This window comes from Perna viridis, chromosome 8 (genome assembly GCF_037379345.1).
Source record: "Perna viridis isolate PV_CMFRI_1.1 ecotype Kerala chromosome 8, ASM3737934v1, whole genome shotgun sequence".
Lineage (NCBI taxonomy): Eukaryota > Metazoa > Mollusca > Bivalvia > Mytilida > Mytilidae > Perna > Perna viridis.
The window spans coordinates 25,042,786-25,058,470 of record NC_142452.1 but is presented as its reverse complement, the minus strand read 5'-3'; the positions used below and the strand labels follow the sequence as shown (position 1 = coordinate 25,058,470).

The 15,685-nt window shown below is 33.2% G+C and overlaps 1 protein-coding gene across 13 annotated transcripts in view; it reads right to left on the bottom strand.

Annotated features, from left to right (window-relative positions):
- LOC148609961 (uncharacterized) overlaps positions 1-14,103 on the bottom strand; it is a 57,023-nt gene extending 42,920 nt beyond the window's left edge. For 11 of the 13 annotated variants that reach the window (XM_088541580.1, XM_088541584.1, XM_088541589.1 and 8 more), the window contains exons 1-2: positions 11,587-11,702; positions 4,258-4,423 (exon numbers count right to left, since the gene is read on the bottom strand). In XM_088541580.1, the coding sequence (XP_088397706.1) occupies positions 4,258-4,412 (155 nt within the window). In that variant the 5' untranslated portion in view covers positions 4,413-4,423; positions 11,587-11,702. Of the gene's footprint in view, positions 1-1,856; positions 2,421-4,257; positions 4,424-11,586; positions 11,703-13,974 lie in introns of those variants that run through there. The other 2 variants (XM_088541581.1, XM_088541587.1) reach the window with 2 other exon arrangements.
- Positions 14,104-15,685: the final 1,582 nt, after the last annotated feature.

Below are 15,685 nucleotides of genomic sequence, written 5' to 3'. Positions count from 1 at the left end.
GAATGAAAATAAGACAAAATAACAAGTTGGTTAAAGACACTTCTACATTTTTAAACAATTGAAGAATACAGTCGACATGAAAAAAAATATGGAAGCATAAACCTTATGATTTTGGTTGGAGTGCGTAATTTACTGGTCAAGATTGAAACTATAGAATGAAGATATAAGAAAATACTTAAAATATCAACAAAATATAGAACAGGTCAGATCGCCAGGGTGTTCCGAGTAATTCTGAGTGTATCACAGCATTTTTTAGCAGCTGTATATCCTTAAAAATATCAAGGAAAAAAATGATACATTTCAGAGATGTACTAATAGAAACCAGAAAATTCCTATGATTTAGGCGGCACATATTAAATTTTATTCCACGGAACTATTGTTTCCAAACTAATGTTTATATCATATATACGTCCAGTAGTACAATGATTTGGCTCATAAAAAGATTTTACCGTTCCCTAAAAAAGCAACAAAATTTGCACAAAATAAAAGAGTTATCACCCTTTTTTCAATTAATTTCAATTCTTTCTGTGTAACGTTTTAATTTATCTTCAACCGTTAAAGTTCACCAAAAACCAGCATTCAACTTGAGAAAGGATGCATTTGCGATATAAATAGGTGTTTTTTTTTTAAAACAAACGATTTCATAAGGCCTTGTTCTGTATACTGTAATAAGTGTTGATAAACTTATCATCGATTCGGAAGAAGACTAAATAATAATGTTATTCATATTGTAAATTTTAAATTTTATGCATTAAGTTCGTAATTTGAAAAGTAACAATTTCGAAACGAATGCGCAAAAACCGCCTGGAAGGCTAATCTGTCAATAAAATAGCATTTGTTCACCCTTCTGCCACTTATTTTATAATGACACCCAGCTTTAACCAAACAAAGATTGAAACTGAAAGTGTGTATATATTTATTCTTTCTACAAGAAAAGGGATTTCTTGGTTAACGCTGGATCTCAACATGCATTTAACAAAAAAACTTAAAATCGCTTCAAAATTGACCATCCAACTTTACCTGTACATGTATCATGTGACCTAGCTGTCACATGATTAAGCATTTGGCCTCCCGCGTAATATTCACTGAAACCCTAATTTACACTGTAGCAATTGGGTAGATATACTAATTAAACAGCTTTTATCTCAACTTTATGCCAAAGAATGAAATAAAGTTTGAAATTATCTTTGATCAGATGTCAATTTTGATATTGCTACTGCTATTGACATGCATACATGTACGTTAATACACTTACTTTGAACCGCGTCAGTTTCCTTTACGTGGTCATTTTTCTATGGATGTGATATTTGAATGTAATAGTTTCAACATTTGTTTGCTCTAATATCCGTATAAACCTCCGTATTATGATTTACTTATTGGTTGATTGTAGAAAAAAAACGAAAGGCTTCAAATAAGCTCGCATAAGAAACCTGTAGGACGCTGTCTAAATATTATTGTATTTGTAATAAATGTTGAAACATATTTTATTCCCTCATGCAACCCGGCAAAGTTTGAAACACTTTTATAACATCAAGCGCGAATAAAGCTTTTTACTCGCTCCAGTTTTCAATTTTGAAAGTAGGAAAATTAAAAAGCCATTTGCTTTGTTTGCCTGTAAAATATCCAGGGTTTGGGTATTTATCTATTGCCATAATTAACCACATTTACATATAACAAAGTTTTTTTTTCAAGACTGCTTTCTCTATCCGGGAAAAAAAACTTCTCAATACATATACATTTACAATGTGCACATAACTTTGCAATATCGAATACATGTCCTTACAAGTATAAAAGATGTATAAAATCTTGTTGCTTAAATTTCTTGCATATAAAGTAAATTATCTAACATTTCTTACGTATTTAGTGTACAGTTCCACATAGGCCAAAAACATGTAGACACTTGAAATACTCGTATTTTTTCAAAACTTTGAAATACTCGTATTTTTTCAAAACTGTTGTCTGTTGTTCTTTGATGCACATCTAAGGCGGAACATGAATGCACATGTGCATTCTTCACGTTAATGTGTAAATATCTGTGCTTAATATCCTACATGTAGTTTCAGTATTTGTTCTGACAGGTCTTATATAATATTTGTGCCAAGCGGTCCTGTCGTGCTAATTGTTATCTACAGTAAATCTTTTTGTCTTTTCGAATACTAAATGTAAATTTTAGCGTATATATTTCATGTGAACGACGTTTCAGTCAGCTGCATCCTGCGTTACGTTTGTATCAAAATTGTGTTATCCGCCTCTTGAAAATCTTGAGAGAAGCAGGCGTGTCCCGGTTGGTGGATTTGATGGATCGTGACAATGCCTTATATGTTGTCAGGTTACATAAGCATGGCCTGACCTTGAACCGTGAACCATCTGAGGTTTATTGGTATGAATATCCACGCAACCGATGTCGGGAGGTTTATTACCTATAAAAATGCATTTATTTAAAATTTCCCACATTAATTTACTATTATTCGTTATCATAAATTCTAATGAAAAAGTTTCATTTTTTATTTTTTTCATTTATATGTATTAAAACTTCGCATTTATTGTAAGAATTGTTGATTTAACTAAAAGTAATGATAAGTTTATCAATAATGAATTCTGAATGTATTTGCTTATCATGTTTCAGGTATTGTACTCAGAAAACATTTAACACATTGCTCGGGGGTCTGCCTGTCTGTCTGTCTGTCTGTCTGTCTGTAGTTAAGCACGAGAAACATTAGTGACGTTTAACTGGTTATAAATAAATATATAGTCACTCCTGCAGTGTAATCATGTAGTTTAGGAGGAAACGGTAACACATGATTTGTATATTTGACCAATCTCTATTGATTCTGTTTTCAGCGGAACATACTCTTAGACTTAATGATCAAAAAATTTTATACAAGTTTGATTCAAGTAAAACGCTCTTTTACGAAACAGGAGACAAAATCATTAATTGCTTGAAGCTTTATAAAATGTAGAAGTAAAGGTACGAATGCAATCATTCTTTGAAGGGCAAAGTGGGCGACTGGATCAAATCGAAACTACCCAACGAAAAATTATATCAGGAACTGAAAATAGGTTTATAAATAAATATATGCCTTCTTAATTTGAAGCTTCAAAGTTCAATTCAGGCGCAGACAAAAGCGCTACATAAAACATTTTTTTTCTAGAACGCAAAACCATTAAGTATTAACATTACGCGTATGATATGGCAAAATATTGTGTTATCGGAAGTCCATTCATCGTACATATTAATTGAAAAAAACACACACAACAGATCAACACTAAACAGAAGAGAAAAATTAATTCGTCATACTTTTATGCCTTTAAGACCAGATTATCACTACTAAGGTTTTGTTTATAAATCTGAATCTTTATATTTTGATGTTTAGAATTGAAATGAAATGTCATGGTCTTAGTGCACGATTTGCTTTTTCTAATGTTTCAAAAAAAGATTTTGCGCACGCTCTCTTGGCATTGTGTCCATTTCTCCAATGATTTATGTAATAATTAGAACGGGGGCTATATTGATATATTTCTTTCTCACGATGACTTGTACCGAGTCTGCCCTTTTCAGTTTCGACTTAGTAGTTTTTTAGGTGCTGCATTTTTTGGAATTGTTTGGAATTTACGTACTCAAGGAAAAGATATTTAGTTTATTGCTTTCTCATGATGACTTGTACGATGTCTCCCTTTTTAGGTTTGTTGCTCATCTACTTTCTGTTTTCCGATCGACTTAGAAGTTTTCTTAGTTGCTGCATAATGGCAATTGTTGTAACCTATTTATCAGCTTCTACTGCAGGGAATGCTAAGGTATAATTATATAATACTTCTGCATGACGAATTGTACTGTGGCTTCATTTCACAGTTTGACTGAAATGGTTGAGGGTGGGTATTCTTTGTTCGACGTAGCGTGCAACATCGTGTTGTGTATTTCTCTCCATGAAGAGAATTTGCATTTGAAAACAAGATTACAAGATATAATACACAGTTTTGTTTTGGTTAGGAATATCCTGTTAACCCGTATAAAGATATTTATACAAACGATGAACCATTTGAAACACTTATTTAATTAAATAAGGTAAAGGTGTGTACATCTACGGTGAGTATATTCATTATTACTCAACATTATTAAGGAGATATTTATGCCCTGTTTTTTTAAGATTATTAAAATAACATTTTTGTTACTGTATATTTTCAATTTATCAATAATAATTTATTCAAACGTTTGGAATCAACAACAGTATAAAGATTTCAACTGCTATACATACTTACATGTATTTTATGGTTGATGGAATTCCTGGTGGAATAGCTTCAAATCTCCATCGTTTACCGTTACATGAAAAGGAATACGTACTACAGGAACATCGTGGGTCACAGCACAACACATTGTAAACAGAGAGGGTAAATATAAACAGCTTCATAAACATCTTATGACAGCCTGAAAAAAAAAATCGTCATATTTAAAAAAGAAGTACATGTAAATTAAATTTGTTTTTGTATTTTCTAGAATTGAACTTTATCTAAAACATTTTACAGACGCGAAATTCAATAAAAATAGAATTTTTACGCTTTAACAATTTTTGATAAAATCGATTGTTTTTTTTTCTTTTAACATTAAGTGGTAAGAAAATTACATTGGTAGATGGGAAATTCCGGAGCAACCATGACTTTAAAAAAGAATGTTGCATAATCTGTGTTACCTATGTACTAATTCGGTAAACCTGTCTATATTTAAACAGTCTAAAGTAGATGAAAAGACGAAAAAAAACAGAGGAACTGAATGGATAAATTTTCATTTTGTCGTAGTCAAACTTGTGCTATAAACGTGATCATTGTCGAAATATTGTCTTGATTATTTGTATAAAGTCGTGATGCAGCAAGTCCTCGAATACAACGAAATGAATTATTAGTAATGATACTTAATGAAAGTGATAGCATTTATAATGAGATTGACGAATACCTTATAGTATGCTAAGCAAATAAAATACCGTATGAAAAAACTTATAGCAACCATTTTTTACATTGCTCGGAAAAGTACAGACTGCTTATTAAGGCATTATTTGTTTTGCTGCAGACCTCCGGTTCCAGTATGTTGTTTGTGGTCACTGTTGAAAACGTTGATTTAATTTATTTGCGTAGTTCATCATTTTACCAAATTCATTTAGCTCTGAAATTTATTTGTTTGTTTGTTTGGTTTTTTTTCCTTCTTAAGCTTACTCACAAAAAATATAAGTTTGTTAAATCTGTTGAAAATTATTTATGCATATTGTATTGCAATGTACGGTAAGAAATTAACTGTAATAAATGCGTTAAACACGATAAAATACCTGGTACAAGTCATCGGAAATGTCTGTACCATTTTATTTTTTCCATTATTCTTACTGTCTGCTTAACTAAGGATATTACCGTGATATCATAGGAATGAATGGCATTTTGTTTTTGAAAGTTAGTTTATCATGTATCATATTAGGTGAGCCGGCAAGGGCGAGCCCTGCTTTTAACCAGCGATAAAGTCACCATCTTAAGAAAAATGTCATTTAATTCTTTTATCGGTCGTTTGATATTTATGAAAGAAAATGATGTTCGTTATCTGAAATATATCAAAGATATTATCCAAAAGCATCAGTTAAATGATGAGTATTTTATCGGTTGTCAACTGATCGTCATGGTTTGGGATACTGTCCAGTCCCTACATGCGTCAGTTGATGAAGCGATGTCACATGGATATGTTGGCACACCACAATTTGTTAACACCTGTTTTGCATAATTATCAGCATTATTTTAAGGATTGTATAAATTCTACATTGGTGAGTTACGATTTTTCCAGTTCATTTGAAAATGAAATCACTCTTGTGTAGTAAAAAAATGCTTAAAGCCCAAAGGGCGATAAGCATTGTTTACTCGAATATATTGAATATGCTTCTTATTTTGTTAAAAAAAGAAAAGAAAAAGAAAATTTAGGCTTTTTTACAGAGTTTGAAGAATTTTTGGAGCGTACGTAATGTGTATTTTTTATTTTATACTACAGCTGAATACTTTCCTTCTTAGTCAGTGGAATATACAGGAATACATTCGATAGCTTGGATTCTTTGTGATATTTTAACAATCAGTTGTTTAATAAATATTTATTCTGTTACAAAAAAATGGTTTTATAAAAGACCATATCTGAATATTATCTTTTTTTTAAACAGAAAGAATTATCGTTGAATTTTTACCTTAAAAATTACTATTTTTTTTTCACAGTGAACGTTACAGTAAAGAGCATCCTGACTCTGATGTACTGAAGGGAAAGGTAAGGCGAAAAAAGGCCCTTGTACATGGTTTCATGTTTAATATTTATAACAGTATTTAATTTGTGAAATTTAAATACCAATTTACAGAATAAGTCATTTTCTCAATGTTTTTTGCAGAAAAATTATCATGAAAATAAGTAATAAGCAAAAGCCTTCTTTGTAATTTGTTTCCGATACAGATGCTTCCCGCTCATCATCTTCTAAACTTCGCCGAGGTCAGATGAGACACGTTTATGTCCAAACAAAAAAAAATATACACAGAGTTTTTTGCTGACCAAACAAGACAGATGAAACAACATGCTTATTTCTAGCCTCGTTGTGGCTGATGAGACACGTTTGTGTGCAAACAAGAGAGATCTTTGTGCATACTAAGTAGATGATTAACAGTACTTATGTCTAGCTTCATTGAAATCAATGAGAAGCGTTTTATGTGCATTGGTGATAAACAGTGTCTGTGTCTTACCTCATTTTAGCCGGTAAGAGACGTTTTGTGTGCAAACTAGAGAAACACGGCAACAATACCTAGCCTTATTGTAGCCGATAATACAGTTTATTTGAAAACTAGAAAGATGATACACAGTGATAATACCTAGCCTCATTCAGCCGGTGAAACACGTTGTATGTGCATACCAAGTATATAATAATAAGTGGTTATGTCTAGCCTCAGTGTAGCCGGTAAGACACGTTTATTTGCATGTCAAATACATGAATAGTGCTTATACATAGCCTCATTGTAGTCTATATCACACACCTATGCATATATCGCATACCGTTTATCACGCCCCAAGACCCATATTGCATACCTTTTATCACACCCCTTCACCTTCAGCTTTTTTGACTGAAACTATTGGCGTACATCAAAATTTAGCGTACGAAATAATAAACTTTCGACTAGACGCTTTATACCTATAATGAATGTATCAAAATATCTGATCATCCCAGGCATGTTTTTGCTTTAGGTTTTGGTCCTTTTTAGTAAATAATATGATGAAAAGATTCTACCTTACATAAAATTTCAAATTTACTTTCACAAACGAATAGAAAACGCAATGTATCTCTAATATTTGTCTTCATATGTATTAAGTTTATTGTTGTTGTTTTGCTTTTCTTTTGCTTAACTACCCTTTGCAGGTTGTATATACAATACCCGTTCGTGAGTTGATTAATAGCTGTGATTAATTTTAGTTTAAAGTACGAGGCCGACGTTACATGTTACTGAAATCGATCGAGGTTGACCACGAGCGACAATATCAGTCAGTTAAACGTGAAACTCCTGCATTTAAGACAAGAACCACACTCTGATACTGCATTCTGAAGCCCAGCCAACTAGTGATCTTAAGAAATAAGATGTTGTTTGGGCTTCCCTATAGGAGAAAAAGAGGCAATTTTCATTTTTAAGTCCTTCTTACACATGTATGAGTAACTTGACCATAGGATGGAAACTTTCTTTGATCCGCCTATGAGTGATTTTTACCACTGTGAAGTATTGCTAAGATTTGAAGTGTCCATGAAACCTAAAAATCGTCTAAAACAGTAAAAGATAAATACAAAAAGACATCCAAAATAAAATAGTATGATCATTACTGCAACATAAGCAAATTGTGTTTTACATTTTCTTAATTTGATGTTGTTTGTATAAATTAAAGTGTTAATGAAACTGCGATAACGAAACAATGCTTCCGAGGTGTGTAATTTAATTTTTATTTTTAAGTTAACATTATGTCAGATGGAAAATATTTTCTCGACATAGTGCAATACAGAATTACTAGTTAAGAGTAAAATGGAAGAGCTTAAGTTCTTGGATCTGTAAAATTAAGGCATATTGAAAAGTAGTGAATCATGCTCAGGATAAAACACATGCATTTGACAATTTAGGCACATAGTTTATGGTCTAATGAAGACAAACTAACAGTTTGTTGGTCAAAGATACAATAAAGTGATGGAAGGAAAGTGAGTTATCTCCATTCATTGATGAAATTGCCATGCATTTCATATAATAACTGCCTATAATTAGAAACAAATGTCATTTCTGCATTTAAGACATCATTTATACCATTTTGAATAAGATTTCGTGGGCAGACGTGTGTTTATCCCCACATCAATGGCATCATGACAAAAATATATCCAAATGATATCTTAAATTAAAACATAGCATAGCACAATGAAGTAAACCAAAACAAAAAAACAAAACAAAAAAGTGTTTCCCATATTGCCCAATTCCTTTTCAAGTGAGAGTACACATAACTATTAAATTGCTGTGATATTTTGGCAAAATCTTTGGTTAAAGGTGTCTATGGTGCGATTTTGATTTTTCTGAAAATTTGGTCTCATTTTGTTGAAATAAAGCTGTTTGGAGGCAGTCCGCACAGAACTTTCAAGAGTTTTATCATAAAAAGTCCATACTTTTTTTAAATCCTTGGTGTGTGGAGGTTCAAGTCATTTATAAGTAATTTAGTGATTATTGTTATAACATCCAGTAGCCATGGTAACATACTGAAATAATATTATTGAGTTTTAGTACAAATCAGGGATGCCTTTACAAAACTAACAGCCAAATACTACGTTTTATAAAAATATCAGCCATTAAGACACTACCACAGGATGAAAACACGCATGAAGTAGGTAAGAAAAGGGAAAAATAATAAGACCTTTTCGATTTATTCTCGCGCAATTTTAGCTCCAAAAGTTTGTGCGAAATAAGGTATTTTGAAAATCAGCCATCTGATGCTGAGGAGAGAACCTAATACGGCAGGGGACTGACACGTTCCGGATACAATTCTTCATTTAAATTACACCTGTTTACCATTACATATATTACATCTGTCTATGTATAAATGCTTTACTACATTTAAACAATATATCCACCAAACTTTAACCTTTAATATTAAGTTTTACAAAATTAGGCCGGGTCTATTTGGTGAGCGAAACAGTGCGTCTTAATGTAACTGTATAATGCACCTTAACGCACTGCCTGCGTATTTCTATCAGATTTCAATAAATCTAGATTACGGTTTTTTAATGTGTTAACTTCAGACTAATTAATTTTTGATAAAATCTTTTGATTGCATCTCCGATTATTTCAAAATCCTTTTTAACATTTTAGCATCCATTTGTATTTTTTTATCCTCAAGAAGATATTCTATTCCATTTTCATACCGTCTTGATGTTTTTATACGGTCTGTCAACACGGACGTAAGTAAGAAGTACGACTAATACTACACTAATGGACTGGTGACTCATTTTTCCATGAAAATTCAATCAATACAGAGATCGAGTGCTACCTGGTATAAAATTGTACATTTTAATAATCGTTCTATTCCGTTAGTTTTTATATTCTATGTATGAGTGAAGAAGTATTGATGGTAGTGATAACTTCGAAAATGTTTTTCATCTCAAAATAGTAACCAGGGATGAATCAATGACAAGAAATGGTTCATAAATTGAGCCTATCCAATGTCTTGATTCATATTAACCTACCCGTTGGAAAAGCTGCAGAAACGTATCCGGTGGAAACTAGCCTTAACCTTATCAGCAAGTACACATCAAATGAAGTTTGCTCAAAAGACCAATAATAAAACATATTGGCAATGTCTATGGACAAGGCGACGTCGACTCGACTATGACGTCTCCGATCAATGAAATACCATCAGTATTGAACGTTTTGACAGTAATTACATCTCGCCTTATGAGGTTCACTGTGATATTTCTGTTTCGACATCAAAACTCCTGTTACTATCGTATAACATGTTTTAAATACCTATATGATCAAATAAAAAAATGGCATCATCCTTGTTAACTGAAACAGCTACTCGTTTTCTGTCGTTGACAAACATAACAGCTTTTAGAAACAAATTTATTAATATAAGTATATTTGTTAAAGCATGAAGGATTAATAAATCTTGAAGATTGTAATCAGAACTTAAGATTCAATGATTAAAAGTAGTAAAAGTTGTCTATAAGCCTCTTTAAATGCATAAATGTTACTTTACTTTAGTGAATTTTAAACCTTTTACATCACAGGTATTTTGTTTTACAAGCACAACTAAACTACAAAAAGCTATGTTATACAACCTCATAAAAAGCAAGTTGGTATAAAGAGAACATGTCTAAATTAAAATCCCTTTTAACGTTAAACTATGTTCGACTACCAAATATCAAAATCCATTTGAATAAGTATAAAGGACTTTAAAAAGTGTTTGTTCAGACAGTTTTTTTTTTCTTATTTTTCGGCGTCTGGTTTAGACTTGTTCCACACAGAGCCACTTATAACATTATCACCTTACACAATGACACAATAATAATACAGCGGTAAAACTATGCTTTTTCTAACAGATAACAATAAAAACAATATTTTTAATAGGTCAGATAACATATTTGATTTAAGCAAAACAACTTTTGAACACGAGGAGCTTCAGCGCGAACCCCTAAAGGGTTATCAAATAAAATCAAAATCAATAAAAATAAACATGTACATTTTATCCACTGTACTTGTAGGGACTTTATATTACACTCCCTAGTACTGGGGAGTCAGGAGTAAAGTTCCGTAAAAAAAGAGGTGAAATCAATATTTCATTGAAAATCGTAATAGGAACAGTTTAAATCTTAGAAAATGAATTTAATTTACTTTATGTAAAAAGTTCAATCTTATATGACAGAACATAATGAAATATGTCTATCTTCGAACAGAAGAGGTGTGTGTCGTGGATAGTCTAGTCTTCATACTTGTAATAGTTTCCGATAGTGTTTATCATTTTCTTCTCGAAATGGTTTAAATTGTTACAACTTTAAGTTTACATTCGCTGGCAAGCCAAAACATTCAACATTTTCACCCTCATTTGTGGATCTCATGCCACAAATACAGAAGCCCCACGCATTTCAACCACTCGATTTATGAATTGAGAACCAGTGACGTAACACGTTAATGTGACCACATGGCTAATTAAAATTCGTATATAATATATATATATATATATATATATATATATATATATATATATATATATATAATATAAAATATATATAGCCTAGCTGGCCGAGTGGTCTAGGGCGCTGGACTTTGTGCAGGCGGTGTTGCCATAGATGTCACAGCAGTACGAGTTCTAGTCCCGCGGAGGGAACGACCAAAAATTTGCATCGCAAATTTGACAGTTCTAACATCGTTGGGAATTTCTCAGACCTTTCTATACGTTTATATATCTTCCCAGTATCAATTTGATCCGATGGAGCAGTGTAGCAAATAGAGTCGTCACATTCTGAGACGACGTTATATATATGTATGTAATCTTTTGTTTACTAAGTAAATTCTTACCGTTTTAGAAACGTAAGCAGTAAAGTTTCTACCATGAATTTTCCTGTTAAGCAACGTAGGAAACTTAATTTCTCTACGATGAATACAAAATGGTACAAGGAAGATGTTATGCTTGAATAACGAAACAAAATTATTTCTGATAGGTAAATAAATGTATATTCTAATTGTGGTATTTAAAGACGACGGAAAATGCCAAGGATCTACATAAATCAATAACTCCTTTTATATGTACTGAATGGAAACGATTAATATGGTTGTTTGTTTGTTTGTTGGGGTTTAACGTCCGAGCAGCAATATTTCAGCTATATTCAGACAATGAACATGAAATGGATGATAAAATGAACATGAAAAGATAAAAAAAGGATGGGTCACAAGGACAATAGGGTCGACAAATTATGATTGCCACTGGAAAAAGGGGGATGGGTAAGGTCGGGCAATTTAGCCTCCTGTGGCGGAGCGCAAAGGTTCCTACTCCTATCGAATACCACGGCAGGGTTCTTTAACGTGCGAGGAACGTGGCATCTTTCCCAACACGGTGCACCACTATGGTTTGCGGTCAGGTTTTCCGTATTATAGCCTGACAACCCCAGCATGCAACACGCCAGGGGTACCCCATTCCACCACCTGGGGCACACATCCCAGTTGCTCTGTGGGCAGAGCGCCTAGCCCCCGGCTAGGTTTCTGAGCACTATTTAGTCGCCTTTTACGACAAGCTTAGCGCTGCTGCAGGCCTATTCTTTTAACACCCGGACCTGCACGGGGGACGATTAATATGACTGACGTATCAGATCATTTGCGTTAAAAAGACTATTATATGTTTTAAGGGCGTAATTAACCTCCAATTAACGGTAGAAAAGATGTGAATGATTTCTCGTCTAAGTGGAGGCAGGCATAACCTGTACGAATGAATAAGTAACTTGCCATCGAAACCAGGCGTTAACAATACCTACACCTCATGCTCTTGTATTAAAAGTGAGTAAAGGCCATTTTTTCATGCACCTGTAATACGGTGGTCAGCAAAAAAGCAAAGGTTCTGTTTAGCATGAAAATTATTTCGTGATAAAAATTGTGTACGGTAAATCTGATGCTAATTTAATTTGGACTCTTTTTTTGTAAGAATTGACCCATAAAGTGATGATAATTGAAATGTAATGTTTTGTTTACTTTCCTTATTGCCTGCCTATGTGCAAACATTTTGCTGATCTGTATTATTTGTTTTTATATGTCAGATTTTGTGAATAATTCGTGTCCACTTTTAAAATGAGAGTATAGATTTTAAACTGAAAGACCTAGCCAATTAGTTTGGTTTGTTTTTGTTTTTGGGGTTTTTTTTCAGATAAAGACTATCATCAGTATATCGTTGTTGGGAATAATGGCGTTGGTTTATGGGATGTGCATGTTCAACTTATTCGATTATAAAATCCGCATTTTAATTCATCTCATTTGATATGTAAAAACTTTTCAAAGCTGTGCTAACATTAAAACAATTTTTACCTCACGGTGCTACAGAGACAGCAGACGAAAATGTCACCGAGATAGTAAAAATAAATGCCAAGACAGTTGTTCCAGATCTAAATGAGGGAGAAATGATCAAATCACACCGTGTCGAAAAGAACCGAACTAAAAACACAAAACCTAAGACAAATAATTAAAAGACAAAACTACCAAACAGAAAATACTTAATGCTAGGTAAGACCTGAAGGATGGTGCGCACTACATCGATATCCTCATTAATGAAGATCTCACAAAGCCGCGTAATATCATAGAGTATAAATGTAAAGCAATGCTGTATTTTGAGTGGATATTTTTGTGGTGACCCGAACATTTCATTGAATGAAAACGAAGTACTGTTTGTGAACGTAGCATTTTAGTATATATAAAATCCAGTTAAAAAGAAGTAAATCGTAAAGCTTGGCTTTAAAACCAGGGCAATTTCAATATGTATAGGCAGATGTTAGCTAATACTGATTGGGACAATATTCTGAACTCAAATGATAAAGAATAATATAATATTATATATATATATGTATATATATATATATATATATATATATATATATATATATATATATATATATATATATATATAATATAATATAAAATATATCTGGCCGAGTGGTCTAGGGCGCTGGACTTTGTGCAGGCGGTGTTGCCATAGATGTCACAGCAGTACGAGTTCTAGTCCCGCGGAAGGAACGACCAAAAATTTGCATCGCAAATTTGACAGTTCTGACATCGTTGGGAATTTTTCAGACCTTTCCATACGTTTATATATCTTCCCAGTATCAATTTGATCCGATGGAGCAGTGTAGCAAATAGAGTCGTCACATTCTTAGACGTTATATATATATATATATATAATCTTTTGTTTATTAAGTAAATTCTTACCGTTTTAGAAACGTAAGCAGTAAAGTATCTACCATGAATTTTTCTGGTAAGCAACGTAGGAAACTTAATTTCTCTACGATGAATACAAAATGTTACAAGGAAGATGTTATGCTTGAATAACGAAACAAAATTATTTCTGATAGGTAAATAAATGTATATTCTAATTGTGGTATTTAAAGACGAGGAAAATGCCAAGGATCTACATAAATCAATAACTCCTTTTATATGTACTGAATGGAAACGATTAATATGGTTGTTTGTTTGTTTGTTGGGGTTTAACGTCCGAGCAGCAATATTTCAGCTATATTCAGACAATGAACATGAAATGGATGATAAAATGAACATGAAAAGATAAAAAAAGGATGGGTCACAAGGACAATAGGGTCGACAAATTATGATTGCCACTGGAAAAAGGGGGATGGGTAAGGTCGGGCAATTTAGCCTCCTGTGGCGGAGCGCAAAGGTTCCTACTCCTATCGAATACCACAGCAGGGTTCTTTAACGTGCGAGGAACGTGGCATCTTTCCCAACACGGTGCACCACTATGGTTTGCGGTCAGGTTTTCCGTATTATAGCCTGACAACCCCAGCATGCAACACGCCAGGGGTACCCCATTCCACCACCTGGGGCACACATCCCAGTTGCTCTGTGGGCAGAGCGCCTAGCCCCCGGCTAGGTTTCTGAGCACTATTTAGTCGCCTTTTACGACAAGCTTAGCGCTGCTGCAGGCCTATTCTTTTAACACCCGGACCTGCACGGGGGACGATTAATATGACTGACGTATCAGATCATTTGCGTTAAAAAGACTATTATATGTTTTAAGGGCGTAATTAACCTCCATTTAACGGTAGAAAAGAATGATTTCTCGTCTAAGTGGAGGCAGGCATTACCTGTACGAATGAATAAGTAACTTGCCATCAAAACCAGGCGTTAACAATACCTACACCTCATGCTCTTGTATTAAAAGTGAGTAAAGGCCATTTTTTCATGCACCTGTAATACGGTGGTCAGCAAAAAAGCAAAGGTTCTGTTTAGCATGAAAATTATTTCGTGATAAAAATTGTGTACGGTAAATCTGATGCTATTTTAATTTGGACTCTTTTTTTGTAAGAATTGACCCATAAAGTGATGAGAATTGAAATGTAATGTTTTGTTTACTTTCCTTATTGCCTGCTTATGTGCAAACATTTTGTTGATCTGTATTATTTGTTTTTATATGTCAGATTTTGTGAATGATTCGTGTCCACTTTTAAAATGAGAGTATAGATTTTAAACTGGAAGACCTAGCCAATTAGTTTGGTTTGTTTTTGTTTTTGTTTTTGTTTTTTTTTTTTCAGATAAAGACTATTATCAGTATATCGTTGTTGGGAATAATGGCGTTGGTTTATGGGATGTGCATGTTCAACTTATTCGATTATAAAATCCGCATTGTAATTCATCTCATTTGATATGTAAAAACTTTTCAAAGCTGTGCTAACATTAAAACAATTTTTACCTCACGGTGCTACAGAGACAGCAGACGAAAATGTCACCGAGATAGTAAAAATAAATGCCAAGACAGTTGTTCCAGATCTAAATGAGGGAGAAATGATCAAATCACACCGTGTCGAAAAGAACCGAACTAAAAAACACAAAACCTAAGACAAATAATTAAAAGACAAAACTACCAAACAAAAAATACTTAACGCTAGGTAAGACCTGAAGGATGGTG